The sequence below is a fragment of the Macrobrachium rosenbergii genome, chromosome 7, assembly GCF_040412425.1.
Source record: "Macrobrachium rosenbergii isolate ZJJX-2024 chromosome 7, ASM4041242v1, whole genome shotgun sequence".
Lineage (NCBI taxonomy): Eukaryota > Metazoa > Arthropoda > Malacostraca > Decapoda > Palaemonidae > Macrobrachium > Macrobrachium rosenbergii.
In genome coordinates this window covers 34,062,543-34,078,102 of record NC_089747.1, presented here as the reverse complement: position 1 = coordinate 34,078,102, position 15,560 = coordinate 34,062,543, and the positions used below count along the sequence as shown (strand labels likewise).

At 38.5% G+C, this 15,560-nt stretch overlaps 1 protein-coding gene and 1 long non-coding RNA gene across 2 annotated transcripts in view; both read left to right on the top strand.

Annotated features, from left to right (window-relative positions):
* The window catches only part of LOC136840290 (uncharacterized), a 97,986-nt gene that overhangs the window by 20,110 nt on the left and 62,316 nt on the right, over window positions 1-15,560 (top strand). The gene's annotated exons all lie outside the window — the stretch shown is intronic.
* On the top strand, window positions 10,766-13,802 carry LOC136840289 (silk gland factor 1-like). The gene has a single exon (XM_067106967.1). It carries the CDS (start codon window positions 11,584-11,586, stop codon window positions 13,078-13,080), a length of 1,497 nt encoding a protein of 498 aa, XP_066963068.1. The 5' UTR covers window positions 10,766-11,583; the 3' UTR covers window positions 13,081-13,802.

The window sequence follows — 15,560 nt, the reverse complement described above, 5'->3', positions numbered from 1 at the left end:
TTGATTTCCTTTTGTTTTCCTAGATTTTGATTCTCTTCCCACGTGCTTTTATCACAAGCGTAGGAAGATAATAACATTTCTGGATTTTATTTACAACAACAAAAGCCAATAATAATAATAATAATAATAATAATAATAATAATAATAATAATAATAATAATAATAATAATAATAATCTTCGCTCTATTTTTCTGCTTGTTTGTACGTACAACTGGGACGATAGATTGATCCTCGTAGATTTTCACAATTCTCGAAAGGAGTGTACCCAAATAATAAACGATACTACGAAATACAAACATCCTGCGAATTTCGTAGGTTTTCAGTAATGATAATAGTATTAGTGACGCTGTAAAGAAACACAAAGTTTGTAGCATCGTGTCTGGAGAATACTGTAGCTATGTATAGGTACGTTAATTACAGAACGAGCGATGTAAATATGTAGCCTACCAGCTCCATAAACTCCGACTGATTAGTTGTTTTTCTGGGAAAGAACGTCATAGTTTTTTCTCCGTGAATTGCCAAAAGTAGAACCAACTTCACACTCGTAGGTTTAAAAAGTTAAGTATACCTTAGTTTAACCAGATCACTGAACTGATTAACAGCTCTCCTAGGGCTGGCCGAAGGATTAGATTTATTTTACGTGGCTAAGAACCACTTGGCTACCTAGCAACGGGACCTACAGCTTATTGTGGAATCCGAACCACATTATAACGAGAAATTCTATCCTCTAATTCGTCATCGGCCGGTCGGAGAATCGAATGCGGGACCAGCAGAGTGCTAGCTGAGAACGATAACCACCCATCCAATGAGGAACTGACTCGTAGGTTTAAACCGGAGCTCTATAGGCTACTAAAGCTTTGCTTACATACAGCAGTTTATCAGGTCAGAGATCGTTACTCATCTCACATTTCGTTTGTGGCTCCTCTCGTTCATATGGCGCGACCTGGAGTCCTATGGAAGTTGAAGTACTGGAACTGCGCCTTGGAAATGACCTGAATCCTTCTACACTGAGGTCCTATGCATATCCTTTTACTTTATTATAGGGTGATGTAGTGTATGTCCTTTGCTGAGTCATTGTTAGTATTCATTTCTCGTCACTTGACACCATATTAGAAAAATCACAAACTGGTTTATTTTTCTGCATCTTAATAATAATAATAATAATAATAATAATAATAATAATAATAATAATAATAATAATAATAGCAACTCAATTTCATCCAGATATAAGTACTGCAAAACTGACTTCAGTTTTCAGCTTCGTTTATTATATGCATAAAACTTTACCATTATCTACTGATATACTGATTCATTTGTTTCTTCAGAACGAGTCATGGCGACAATTGCTGCTTGGGCCGAACTTTCCTTAGTGCAGGTCTTCCGCTTCAAGGAGAATTTTGTTGTGATGTTACGCATTTATAACACTTGTGCAAAGGTTTAATATTCATGTTTAGTATCTTCAGCTCTGATTTCAAACGAAATAACAATTTGGTGGGTATTATGTTTACACTCAAATCTTATGTATTAGTGATCACACACACACACATATAAATAAATATTGCCTCTATTATATATTATATAATTTTCTATGTTATATATATATATATATATATATATATATATATATATATATATAAAATATATATATATGTATATGTATACATACATACATACATGCATACATACATACATATAATAAATGATAAATTAAATAATATATTATATACGCCTTGTCACATATATGGTAAATAAATCATAGAAAATAATATATTATAGATTACATCTCATGCATTAAAAATCATACATTACTAGCAGATGTTCGCCATCGCTCGCATTTGCTGAGATTGAGATTTATCAAAATCAGAATAAATTGTCTACAGGACCTCTTTAAAAACTATATTGTCAGTTACAGTATGGTTTCCAAACGCAATTTTCCTTTGCTGCGAGTTCTCAAAAACCTGAACATGAAGTGAAACAAATGAACGAACGCGAGAGTAGGCGACATAACTGCCCGTGTGTGACGATAGGGGTGCGGAGGGAAACACCAACTTCGTTCAGTTGGATGGGTCACTTAATGTTGAAAAATTCGGGACAGTTATTAAAAAGTTATTCTTGAAGACGTCTTCACAATTCCAGGATCCTTTGAAGCAATCTTCATCTCATGAAACATTCCTGGAGAAACGCCCACTGGACTATAACGTCTTCTTAAATTCTTAAAGTCACCAGGATCCTGTGAAGCCATCTTGAGTTCGTAAACGGAATCCTGTCGGATCCGCTTCCCTTCAGGGAAGAAATCCAGAATCTGTCGTTGGAATTATTTCTTCCACCTCCTGGAGAAACGCCCTTTGGATTATAACGTCTTCTGAAATCTTAAAGACTCCAGGATCCCGGAGCCTTCAGAATTCCCAGAAGCCTCCGGGCACACACACCCTGACACACACACAGATGCAGAAAGGCAGCCAAGGAAATTAGTATAATGGATAGATAAGGATAATTGCAGTGTAAGCTTAACAATATATATATATATATATATATATATATATATATATATATATATATATATATATATATATATATATATATATATATACATACACACATACACACATATATATATACACACATACACACACACATATATATATATACATATAGTTTCATATATATATATATATATATATATATATATATATATATATATATATATATATATATATATATATATATATATATATATATATATATATATATATATATATATACATAAACATACATATATATACAATATATATATACACACACACACACACACACACACACACATATATATATATATATATATATATATATATATATATATATATATATATATATATATATGAGTAATACAGATGATATATATGAAAATACTAATCGGCAAAGCTGTCATTAATCTCCGTACGCTAAACGTACGACAGCCGATTTTTGCCTGGATTAACCAGCGATTAAAACAATCGTACAAGTAATTAATGCCTAGAAATCCACTTAATCCATTCTAAAAGGTCCTTCGCTGCATAAAAAACGATTCAATTATGAAAATATTTACTCTTAGTCTTTTTTTTACGATAACAAATGTTTGACTATAAATTGCCCAGGGATTAGGCGCAACAGGACGCCTCGCCATCTCCATTTTAAATGATATCGAAGCGATTTCGAAAATTCATTTAGAAACGCAGCGCTAATCACTCATTTGCTCTCGACGTCAACAGACGAGTCGCAGGCTGTTAGGACCGTGGCATGGCGCCTTCATTCCGATGCACTTCAGTCAGATCTTTCTGTGGTCAAACAGAGATATTTCAGGAGAATTTCAGAGTCTCAGTTTTATTTTTTGGAAATATCTTAGAAGCTCAACTTGATATGCAAAGCATTTTTTTGATTGATTTGAAAAATATCGCGGTGTTTAAGTATGTTCCAGATTTTTCCTCAAATCTTTTCCCTTCCTTGGAGAATATGAGGTAACCGCAGAAACCAGTTTATCTATGTAATGAATCAGCTAACAATGATGAAGAGCAAAAAGATTTATTTAGTCTAATTCCTCTTGCAGCTGGCTCTGTGCTTTCACTCTAAATATGGTAGGTGGGAACAGATTTCTATCACGCCACAAGTGAAAATGTTTTTGTTAAAAGTTGTCTTTAACGCAAATGCCTAATGCTAGTCTGAACACTTAGAACTATATCATAGGTAAATATTATTTAATGCTTAAGGTAGTATGAAACCTTGAAGAGACTGATGAATGACTTTTTTTTTATAGCGCTGAATCTTCTCAATCAGATAATACAGATTAAATTTCTAGTTTCATACTAAACGTATGTCAGGCCTACATATTTTTTTTCAAACCCTTCTATCCCGTCCAAGTATTTTTTGGAATGTAAACTTGCTTTTTCGCTGCAAAGGCTGAGAATCAAGTACAAGAATTTTATACTTTCTCTTAGAGGGGCTAGAGACTAATTATTCTTTACTCAGCAACAACCAGAATATTCTTTCTGATTTGATTTTCAGTTTTTGACTCTTCCTCTCAGGATTTTTAGAATTCAGGCGATTTTTGAAGGATATAATTCGAAGATTTTTTGGCACACTGTCAGTCCATATCTTCACTCATGCAATCGGTGAAGTGTTTTCTGCTTTCTTAACTGGACACACGGCCTCCGCTTTGGATGGTATTGCTCGCCCGTTCCTTTCCCCGAAATGTCCTGGTTACTGGAGGGCAATGCGCTCTTCTTACTTAGTACATCACTTGCACCAATTGCTCTCTTAGGTTCTTTGGTTTTCTTTCTTACTTTGCCAACTTCCACGTGGAGGCTGTGGTCATTCTCAGTTGATCCTATCCGATAGTATTAATGAAGATCTGGACAATATCTTTCTTTGAGGCATTTATGAATTGAATCTTCAATAGAGATTTTAAAAAGTATGAATAGTCTACGATACAAGTAGGGTATAATGAGCTTCGAAATAATAATTAACCTGGTTATTACAACTATTTAGACAACTGATTCTGAGTTTGTCCTTACAAAGAGTACGCCAGCACAACTTTGAAAAAATTTCAGTAAAATAGGTTAGCATATAGCCTAATTCAAAAGACATAACAAAACCATAAAAATAAATTATGTGAAAGTGATTCTACATTTATGAATGGACATAATCATACGTAAAAAAAAGGTTCTGTAAAACTACCATGTAAGAACGCGTCGATGTATGAGAATATCTGAACAATACGAGAGCGCCTAAGGATTCTTCCTTTCAATGGATTTCGCCTACATAAACTCATTCTTATTCAGGGTATGTCCGGGGTAAAAACCCATCCCTCCCCACTGAGGCGGATAGAAAGGTGGCCAATATGATGATAGGTCTAAAAGAAGTTGGCATACCGAACCCAGCTCTTGCGCGGGGTAAGAAACAACCCACAACCCACAACCGCCCCCACCAACCCATTCCCCTCCCCTAAAGGCTCTAGAGGTATAGAGAGTGACGCTGCATTATTCTAGCAGCAGGTATAGAAATTTGTCTAAGGAATCGAAAGATTTCTTGACCGTTGGAAAGGATAATATTAACAATGATGTAGAAACTGTAGATGTAGAAAGAGTATTTGTATGTCTCCATGGTCGTTAAACCTGCATATCCGTTAAGCTCTTGCTAGTGTGTAGGTCTAGAGTCCAAAATATGCTGTCGTTGGAATTGTCACTAGGTGAAATTCACGAGAGTATATTTTAGCCATTTTGGTTACTCGAGTGCCAAAAGTGTAATATGATTTTCGCAGATTTTCCCTGCGAATCTCGCACTTTTCTACAGTATAATAATAGTAATATAATAATAATAATAATAATAATAATAATAATAATAATAATAATAATAATAATAATAATATATAACCATTACTATTTTTAGTAACATTATTATTATTGTTGTTTAAGACGAGCGTGCATTCTCATAAAAGAAGGCCTATCTTCTTAAACAAGCTATCCGGAAAAAGACTGCACATGATAAGAGAAAACAGATTGCTCAAAACTTTTTATATACCGGTAAGACCTCCGACCAGGGGCTCTCGTATACCAGGGTGTCTTTGCTTAAGGTAAGACTCTGGTATCAGGAATGAAATCAAAGAGCTTTATTTGCAATGAAGATTCCAGTTGTTGTCATTTTTTCTTCATATCATCCGGTTTCTCTCGCTCTGACTTGAGCTTTATGGGTGTAAGCTCTCTCGCGCGCTCTACTGAACTGAATCTAGTCTGGCATCAGCTGTGGCCTGATTTTTATATTTGAACTTATCATCACAATTATTAGCTTGTAAATGATTTATGAGACATTTACAATATTAGTCTTTTGCCAGGAAGTTCGATTGTATTTTTGAATTAGAATGCAAGTTCACAAAGACATTTATTATTGGTATGTTTCTTACAATTTGTGTACGCTGACTAACGCAAAAATTTTCGACCACTTTGCGAATATTCAGATATGTTTCAATCAGGGTCAATTCCATATCATCGAGTCATTCTCAGCTGAAAGCTGGTTTTCCACAGTTAATGAGCACTGGCTCGGAACAGAAAAACAGACTGAGAATGAAGAAAAAAAATCAATGAAGAGATACGGGTGAAAGAAATTAAAACATTCATTTCCTCAAAGTAGTTAACAACACTTGGACTGTTTATTGACCAACAGTTATCACTTCATTTCTCCATATTTGAGTTACATCCTGTTGTTGCTGCTTCCACTTTTTCGGTTTTCTGTAGCCTTTCCTCTTCCTAAAGGCTGGACATTTAGCTCGTTTTCGACGTTAGGTCCAGTGATAAAGGCATATTCTTGCTAGTCCTTGGATGAGGAAGTATTATTCCCACTCTTAGGGAAAGGCATATTCTCACAGACAACAGATGAGGACAGTTTTGCCCATACCATGAACGTTCCCATGGAACTCGTGGAAACGCTCTTTCTGTTACAAAAAGTGACAATATCCCTTTTTATACTGAGACTCTATTAATAATGTAGTAATAATAAGTCAACAGTGAAGGCAGTCGTATTTCAGTTTACAATTACAGGAGAGTAACAGTTTTCTGGTAAAGAGACAGAGACCAGTTCTCCTAAGAGTTGCTTCTTCGAGCAAGAGCCCGTGCTGGCACAAGACAAGTTTAATCTGATAACAAAAGAAACCTGCAGAAGTCAAAATCTGTCACAGGAAGAAAGAATGACCACTTATGGACTTTCTTCCTTGGGTAGTAATTCATCTTCATCTTTTCACTAACTTGTATATAACAACTTACTTGCATCCCATTGTTATTTTACATCTTGCCCATATCTGTCATTGCAAAAAAAAAAAAACAGTAAAAAATGTACCGAAGCTTCTTCGGCGCAATCGAGTTTTCTGCACAGCGTATAATCAAGGCCACCGAAAATCGATCTATCTTTCGGTGGTCCCGGTATAATACTGTATGGGCAGCGGCCCCTGAAACTTTAACCATGGCCCGGTGGTGGCCTGTCATATATATCTTTGCCAGAAGCACGAGTATGGCTAACTTTAATCTTAAATAAAAATAAAAACTACTGAGGATAGAGGGCTGCAATTTGGTATGTTTGATGATTGGAGGGTGGATGATCAAAATAACAATTTGCAGCCCTTTAGCCTCACTAGTTTTTAAGATCTGAGGGCGGACAGAAAAAGTGCGGACGGACAGACAAAGTCGGCACAATACTTTTCTTTTACAGACAACTAAAAATGAGCACAGATGGGCCTCCATCTCTTAGGTCAGCTAACTTCACCTTAGCATTGACTTGTATGTAATTTAGTCTGCATCTTAAAACTGAACTGTATTTTCCACCCAGAGCGCGTATTACATGTTTATCATACAGTTATTTTACATAATGTAAGTAATTTAAAAGTTTCAGACGACCGGCTTTTTAAGATTAACTCTCGTCTTATAGCATACTATAATATGCAAGTCAATGTTAAAATACATCATAGAACTGACCAGCATCTTGCAACTTACCTGTCTAATCTGTATCTTGTGATTAATTCGTATCTGACTGCTAGTCTTCTTCTATAATTAATCTACATGTAATAGGTAACCTGCTTCTATAATTACCTTGCAAGTTACAGTTAACTTATACCTTGCAAATATTCTGTAAATTATCATCAACTTGCCTCTTACAACCTGACCAACAGTCGTCTTACTTGCATCTAGACAAGCTGCACCTGACAACTAATAGCATTCTTCATCAGGATTTTACAAATAACAAGCAGTTTGCCACTAACAATTTGCAGCTAATCTACATCTTACAATTAGCTTTTAAGAATTACTTACAACAGCTTGCTTGCATTTCACAACTAATTGACATATTGGACCCTGCTAGCGTATTACTCTTCTTCCTCTTGAAACTAGTCAGTGTTTTTTGCACCTAACCGCCATCCTGCAATTACTTTCATGCTGAAGCCAAGAACTAACAGTCTAGCAACTAAACAGCGCCTTAATTATTTTCGGCTTAGTGTAATCATAATAGCGCTGTCAACCAGCATCTTATAGTAAATCGCCATCTTAATAACCATCTTATAAACCTGAATTTTACAATGAAGTAGCATCTTACAACGACCCAGCAAATGACAAAACTTCGTCTTACAACATGTATCATACAATTAAGTTGTATTTTACAACTAACCAAATATGTCACGACTACCGGTCTCCTTACAAAACTGCACCTGACAACATGTGCCTCACAACTAATCAGCATGTCAGTATCGCCATCTGTGCGCATCGCGTGCATGGTGCACTGTAGGCACTACTAATGGATGTTTGCAGCGTCCCTTTGACCTGCAGCTGGGGGATCCACTTTCTAGCCTTTCACTGTACCTCCATTCCCGCTTCCTTTCCTCAGTCTTGCTGTCCAACCTCTCTAACTATTTTTTCTTAGTGTCCCTGTAAGGTTTCTTCCATTTCCACCTTGAGATCCTTTGACGTTATCTCATTTCATTTCTAGATCTCTTGATCTTGCTGTCCAACCACTCCAACTCCCTTTTTTTTTATTGTCTTAAGCGCTGGATGGCCGAAAGTGTGCCAGTGCTTGGCCTGACAGCCTCCTCAACTTCATAAAGGAACCAGTAACCAACATCGTACAATAATCCCCCTTCAGTTCCACTTTCACAACTCACGCCCATCTTTCAGTTCAGCCCGAGTCTCTGTCATCCTGCAGGAAGTCTTAATCCAAGCCGATTCGCAGAGCCTGAGTCTTCTTGAGAAAGGCATTTTAGATCCGACGGTCATTCGTGTGGTGGTTTGAACGACACCATTAAGTTGCTTATTATTAGTTGCTTAGAAGGGGAAATGAGGCTAACGGACTAACAAACCGATTGTCTTAAAAGGAAGTGAATCCATTAAATGTTTATGCATCCGGCGGTCGATACAACTTATCTAACACATACAAGCACACACATACACTGTGTGTGTGTATGTATATATATATATATATATATATATATATATATATATATATATATATATATATATATATATATATATATATATATATATATATACATGTACATATATATTTACACATATATATATATATATATATATATATATATATTATATATATATATATATATATATATATATGTGTGTGTGTGTGTGTGTGTGTGCTTGCATATATATATATATATATATATATATATATATATATATATATATATATATATATATATATATATATATATATATATATATTTATATATATATAATTTATATATATATATATATATATATATATATATATATATATATATATATATATATATATATATATATATAAGCCAAGAAATAATCTAATACCGAATCTATCGAAATCACGAAACCTTGTGAATAACTTACAAAAAAATAAATGATAATGCATTTGCCCCGGCCAGAATTAGCTGAATAGTCGAAGTCGACTGGCTGTCATTGTATCTGAACCAAAGGCCCAGGTACTAATACTGGCTGGGCAGATGTGCTTATCAGTTACAACTCACCATGGGTGTATGTTATTCCACAGGTATGGTGAATTCGATATTGAATGATATTTGTGGCTTAATGTTTGTGAATTAAAAAGTCACGCGATCATGTGAAAAATTCACACACACACATGCACATAAAGGGTATATACATGTAAATGTGTGTGTGTGTGTGTGTGTGTGTGTATGTTTGCGTGTATATTTGCAAGTAAGTTCGTAACTAAGTACTGATATATGTTCGTGCATTTTCATGTGTGCGTGAGAGCGTTAAACAGGAGCACAAATGGTACTGTTGAAGAACTAAGAGTCTAAATTCCAGATTGTTTACCGAGGCTTCGGAAGCATAACATACAAAATAAAGCAACAAAACAACAACAAATGCAACACCAGGATTACAAGGGATCAAAGTTGCAATAGCAAACGTTCATCATATCAAGAAAGTCTTTTAAATCCTCTAAAATCGAGTGATTCATTTTCTTTCTTGAATTTTAATCTAATTTCGGTATAGATTCACGGAAGCAATATTTTAATCTGATATCAAGCGGTTAATATTATCTGTTGGAAATAGTATATTCACGTGAGAATTTGAGTACGTTCATAATTTAAATTGGTAATGCCAGCATTTCATATTTGAAACATTTGATTCGGCACATGTCCGTGAAACCTATATTTCTTGGTTAAGTCCATAATGCAGATTGATTGTGCTTCCATGTTTTTTTTCAAGTTCGAAAAGCGCCGAGTTTTCGGAAGCAGGTTGCGGAAAAAAAGAATCTCAAAAGAAGTGATTGCAAATTCATGAATGACACGAGAGAATCTGATGGCAAATGGAAAGTAGCCTATGTATATTTTCCAATGATGTGTTTATTTTTGGGTTGTAATTCCCGCATAAAATATGGCCTCTGTGCCACCGCTTATTGACCAGAGTTATTGCATACCCAAACAGAAATACAAGTCTTCGCAATGAAAAGGCGACCATTATATTGAGTGAGCCAGTGTTATTTAGTATTCGGTTAGAATTTTCCAAAGTCGTTTTCAGAATTCGCAATAAACTCAAAAAGCGGATAAAAAACAGTGGAGCCGAATCATAACAGCAAAGGGAAAATGAAAATAAATCCGGCGTATAGGTAGTAGGCGTGGAAAAATGGACCGCCAACCCCATGTGTATCGAGGAAGACTTTAAAAACTAAGTTATGTAGAAAATGTCTCTGCGCAGAATTGCTAAACGCGACTTGATGGCTACGAAGAGAGAATCGCCAGAACGGAATTGGCGATGCTAGGAGCAACGACGGCCCGATCGGGCGCCTGCCGACAACAGCCACCACGCCACCGCCACCACCACTCCAGCGGCAGAACCGCTGCTCATTGCATTTCGGTCTCTTGCGCCGATGTGAAGCGAAACCCAACTGCCGGCGTATAAGTTGACGGAGGGGCGGGGCTTCCCCAAAACCCCACCTCCTTGACGCTCGTTGCCGGGTGACCGAACATGTGGGCGGGGCTCGATCTCTGTGGCTCTCCCCCAGCTTCTGATTCAAACCAATCAGCCGGCAGTGTAGTCGGTGGGTGGGGAGGAGCGTCTTTATTCTGCCCAAACATCCGTATTTACACAGGGTTAGGGCCAACCGTTCGCTTATTACTGTGTGTGAGTGCTACAAGTACTTTTGCTATCACAGACTTAAACAAAACCAAGTTAAAGTAAGAACGCACACAGATGATTAGGATAAGTGTTTGGTCATTCAATTTGCCGTAGACTCTCGCCCCGTGAACTGTGTGTGTGTGCGTGTGATAGCTAAAGCGCCCGCGACCTTATTTGACCTGTTGAGTTGGCGTGTGGCCGGCGTGACCCTATCCCTCTCTCTCTATACCGAGCCGTTTCTTGGCCGAAAGAGAATTCGGGCAGTTTTGGTGAGTCTTCGTGGCTGGGTGCACGAAGTCGCCGCCAAACCCCAAAAGCGGAAACAATGTACGGTGTGTGATCGATCGCGACGGAGAAAATCAGAGGAAAAGCGGGGGAAGTTAAAAGCAGTGTGGACAGTGTCTCTCTCTCCTTGTGAAATCCCCCGAAATAAAAGAGGGTCAACATGTTGTCCCAAAAGTTATACAGTGACACCATGACGCCCATGAGTTCCTCGGCGCCCCCTGTGTCTCCCATGTCCCAAACGACGTACGGAATGAACTCCATGAACAGCATGATGGGCATGAACACGTACCAACAGCGACTGCCTCCCAACATGGATTTTTCTTCTTCGATGAGTGGCATCAGTGCGATGGGCATGAGCGGGCAGTGTATGAGCCCTGGCATGACCGGCATGGGAGCATTCCCTCCCATGAACACCTCCATGCAGCAGATGAATGGTATGAGTGGATGCATGAGTGGCATGGGTGGGATGGGCGGTATGAACCAGATGGTTCCTTACGGGCGCGACCTGCAGGAGCCAGACAGTCCAGTGTCCTCAGCGCTACAAAGGGCGCGGCAGGACAAGACCTACAGAAGGTCCTACACCCACGCCAAGCCGCCCTATTCGTACATCTCCCTCATCACCATGTCCATCCAAAACGCTCCCAATAAAATGGTGACCTTGTCGGAGATCTACCAGTTCATCATGGACCTCTTCCCCTACTACCGCCAGAACCAGCAGCGCTGGCAGAACTCGATACGGCACTCCTTGTCCTTCAACGATTGCTTCGTCAAAATCCCTCGCACCCCGGACAAGCCGGGCAAGGGCTCCTTCTGGTCCCTCCACCCCGATTCGGGGAACATGTTCGAGAACGGCTGTTACCTGCGTCGACAGAAGCGATTCAAGTGCGAGAAGAAGGAGGCCGTGAGGACGACCAAAACCTCCTCCTCCGGGCAGCACCAGAGTCCAGTCTTAGCTACGAAACAAGAGAGCAACGATGATGGCGACACTAAGGTTGACACTTCGTCGTTGGCTTCCCCCGGGCACCCAGCCCACGTGGGGCATAATAGTCATCACACGGGGCACCCTGTGAATGCGGCAGGGCAGCAGCAGGGTCAGCAACCTCCAAGTGACCCCGTTTCGGGCATGACCCAACTCCTAGAAGCTGCCACAAAGCTGGAACCTCCAGAATCCGGATATCAGATGCCGCCACCACCCACGGTTAGTGTTGCAGATAAATACAGCGCTGAACAGCAACAGCAGCAGCAACAGCAACAGCAGGCGTCGCAGGAACAGCAGCACCACCAGGCCGCCCATTTAGGTACACCCACCGCCCACGATCTCCACGCAGCGCCGCCCCTCCATCCGTCCCTCCTGAAGGACTACACAGCTTCAGCGTACCTCAAGGATTACTCAAACGGCCACCTGAAGGATTACGGAGGATACCTGAAAGACTACGGCGGCCACCTCAAGGACTACGACCACCTGAAGAACTACCCGGCCCCCGCCCACCCCTTCAGCATCACCTCCATCATCGCCGCCGAAAACAAGGACTACGGAGGCTACCTGAGCCCGTTGCCGCCCGCGTCCACGGCAGCGCCCTCGCACCACGGCATGGCCACCGACCACGGGGGCTACTATCCGCCCCCTCTCTACCACCACACCACCACGTCTCTCTGATGTGGGCGTGGGCGGCTCTACTCCCTCATCACCTCGCCCACCACCACCCGAATCTTGTAAATACGGTGTGAATGTCTTTCCTTTTTCTGCGCGTCTGTAGAGAATCTGCAGGGTCAGGCAACCAGCAGTATTCGGTAGGTTGTTAAGTCGCATGAGATCTGAGAAACAAAAATCATTAAAAAACATTCATTTCAGTTTTCAAAGGTTCAGGAACAGGAGACGAAGGAGGAGGAGGAGGAGGAGGAGGAGGAGGAGGAGGAGAAGGAGGAGAGTAGAAGGAAGGAAGAGTTTTGTTTCTTTCAACTGAAGTGTTGAGATTTCGCTTATCTGAATGTAGACAGAGTCGTGTCGCTGCCTTTTGTTTTCCGTAATAAATCTAAAGAACATTTCGCAAAGTTATTGAATTCTCTCAACCATTTGAGCTTAACATAGAGCCCGTGTTAACACTGAACAAATCAAATGACGTTTATTTCCTGATGAGAATAGTTTGCAACTTTTCAAATCGTATAGTTTTCTCTCGCAATCGAGCAGTAATTTAATTAGCCGACAAAGAGTCCTCCGATATGACTTTTCGTTTTATCATCTTGTCTATCTTGTTCGGTGTTAATGATTCCAAAATGAGCGTTCTTGATGACGACCTTTCACTGCTCAGATAAGCGTTATCTCTAATGCCGACGAGGAGCTTTTCTTGATTAAAGATTGAGAAGAAAAATGTAAAAAAATCATTTAAAAAAGTAACTTTTGAAAGTGTGGTTTAGAAGCATCGCGTCTGAGATCAAGAGAATTTTCATTATTTCCGTCACAAGAAGTTCCGTTTATAGTTCACATTCAGGTAAAGACAAGTTCAGCTAAATTTAAACGGACATCATTCTCCCTTTGAGTTTCAATATGCTTTGATTTTAATTATGCTCTAGTTCCAGCTGGCTTTATTTGATGTCATACGCGATGATGATCTAAAATGATTGAAACCTGAGGTGCGATTTAATTATGATATTAAAAACCACCAATATACATACATATATATATATATATATATATATATATATATATATATATATATATATATATATATATATATATATATATATATATATATATATATATATATATATATATACTTGAATGTAAGATTCACTTTACGACAAAATTATAAATGTTTGTACTTGGTCATTTTGACCCGAACTGAGAACTGAAAGATCTGATTGTGTGATAGCGACTGAAATGTGTGAATATCACTAAAGACCAGATACCAAAAAGCATCTAGATCTGAGATTTAGTTTACCTAGACATTGTGCTCATATCGCACCTCGAGTTTCAATTTGACCGCGAGGCCGTTGCGTATATAATAGATCTTGACAGATGAGAAATTTGGTGCGCTGGGATATTTTTTTGTATTAGTATAATTATTCGAAACTAGAATAAAAAAATAATTGAAAAGAATGAAATTGAAGTAGGAGCGTTTGATTTTTTGATGAAATTTGCAAGTGAACTGCCTAACGCTCCCTGGAAACGAACGGGTCGCTCCTCCGTCTTGCAAAAGCGCAGCGCCATCTGCCAAGATCTTCGCGTGGCCTCATCTGCCATCTTGCAGCGTCGGTCCCACACTCCAGCCAGAAAGCTCTGACAAGGCACCTTCATTTTATTATAATATATTGAAGTAAATTAAATTTAAAAAGGTCCTACTGTGATAATGCCATACGTTTAGAGTGTTCTGCAGCTAAAACAATGTTGTTCTCCTGGAAACAATTTTCATTTGAAGAGATCAAGGGGATATAATTATGTTATGTCTCATCGCCCTGAGCCATTTTCCATGCTGTGCGAATTAGATATAGAATGAATTATTGGGTTGTATTATTTTATAATGTATTAAAACAAGATTTTCTAAAACCACCGATATGGAATTATCACTTACGAACTTACTGCATACATTCATCAATATGACTCTGAACGAGTATGTATGGATTTTGTGTGCATGTATGCATATGCACAGATCCATTTTATATAATATATATATATGAATATATATATATATATATATATATATATATATATATATATATATATATATATATGTGTGTGTGTGTGTGTGTGTGTGTGTGTGTGTGTGTGTGTGTGAGTGTGTAATTTGAATATGAAACATGCATTTATGTATACAGACTCGTGTGCATGGATCTGGGTATGTGCATCAGTACAAACATACGCTCTCACTTCAATTGCAACATATGATCAGAAGCCTCTCTCTCTCTCTCTCTCTCTCTGCTAATCTCTAAAAGTGAGTAAATGGCAGAAGTGGTGGCGCCAAAAACTCAAATGGTGGCGCCGCCTCTCTTGAACTTTTGGATAAGCTTTAATTGATATTTTCCAGTCGCAAAGTTCGTAGCGGATATTATTCTCTGTCAGTGTGGTTTTGAGTCCTAATTCATAAATGAAGTCTAAAATCATAAACTTTTTATTACTAGATTAAGCTGAAATTTCTATAA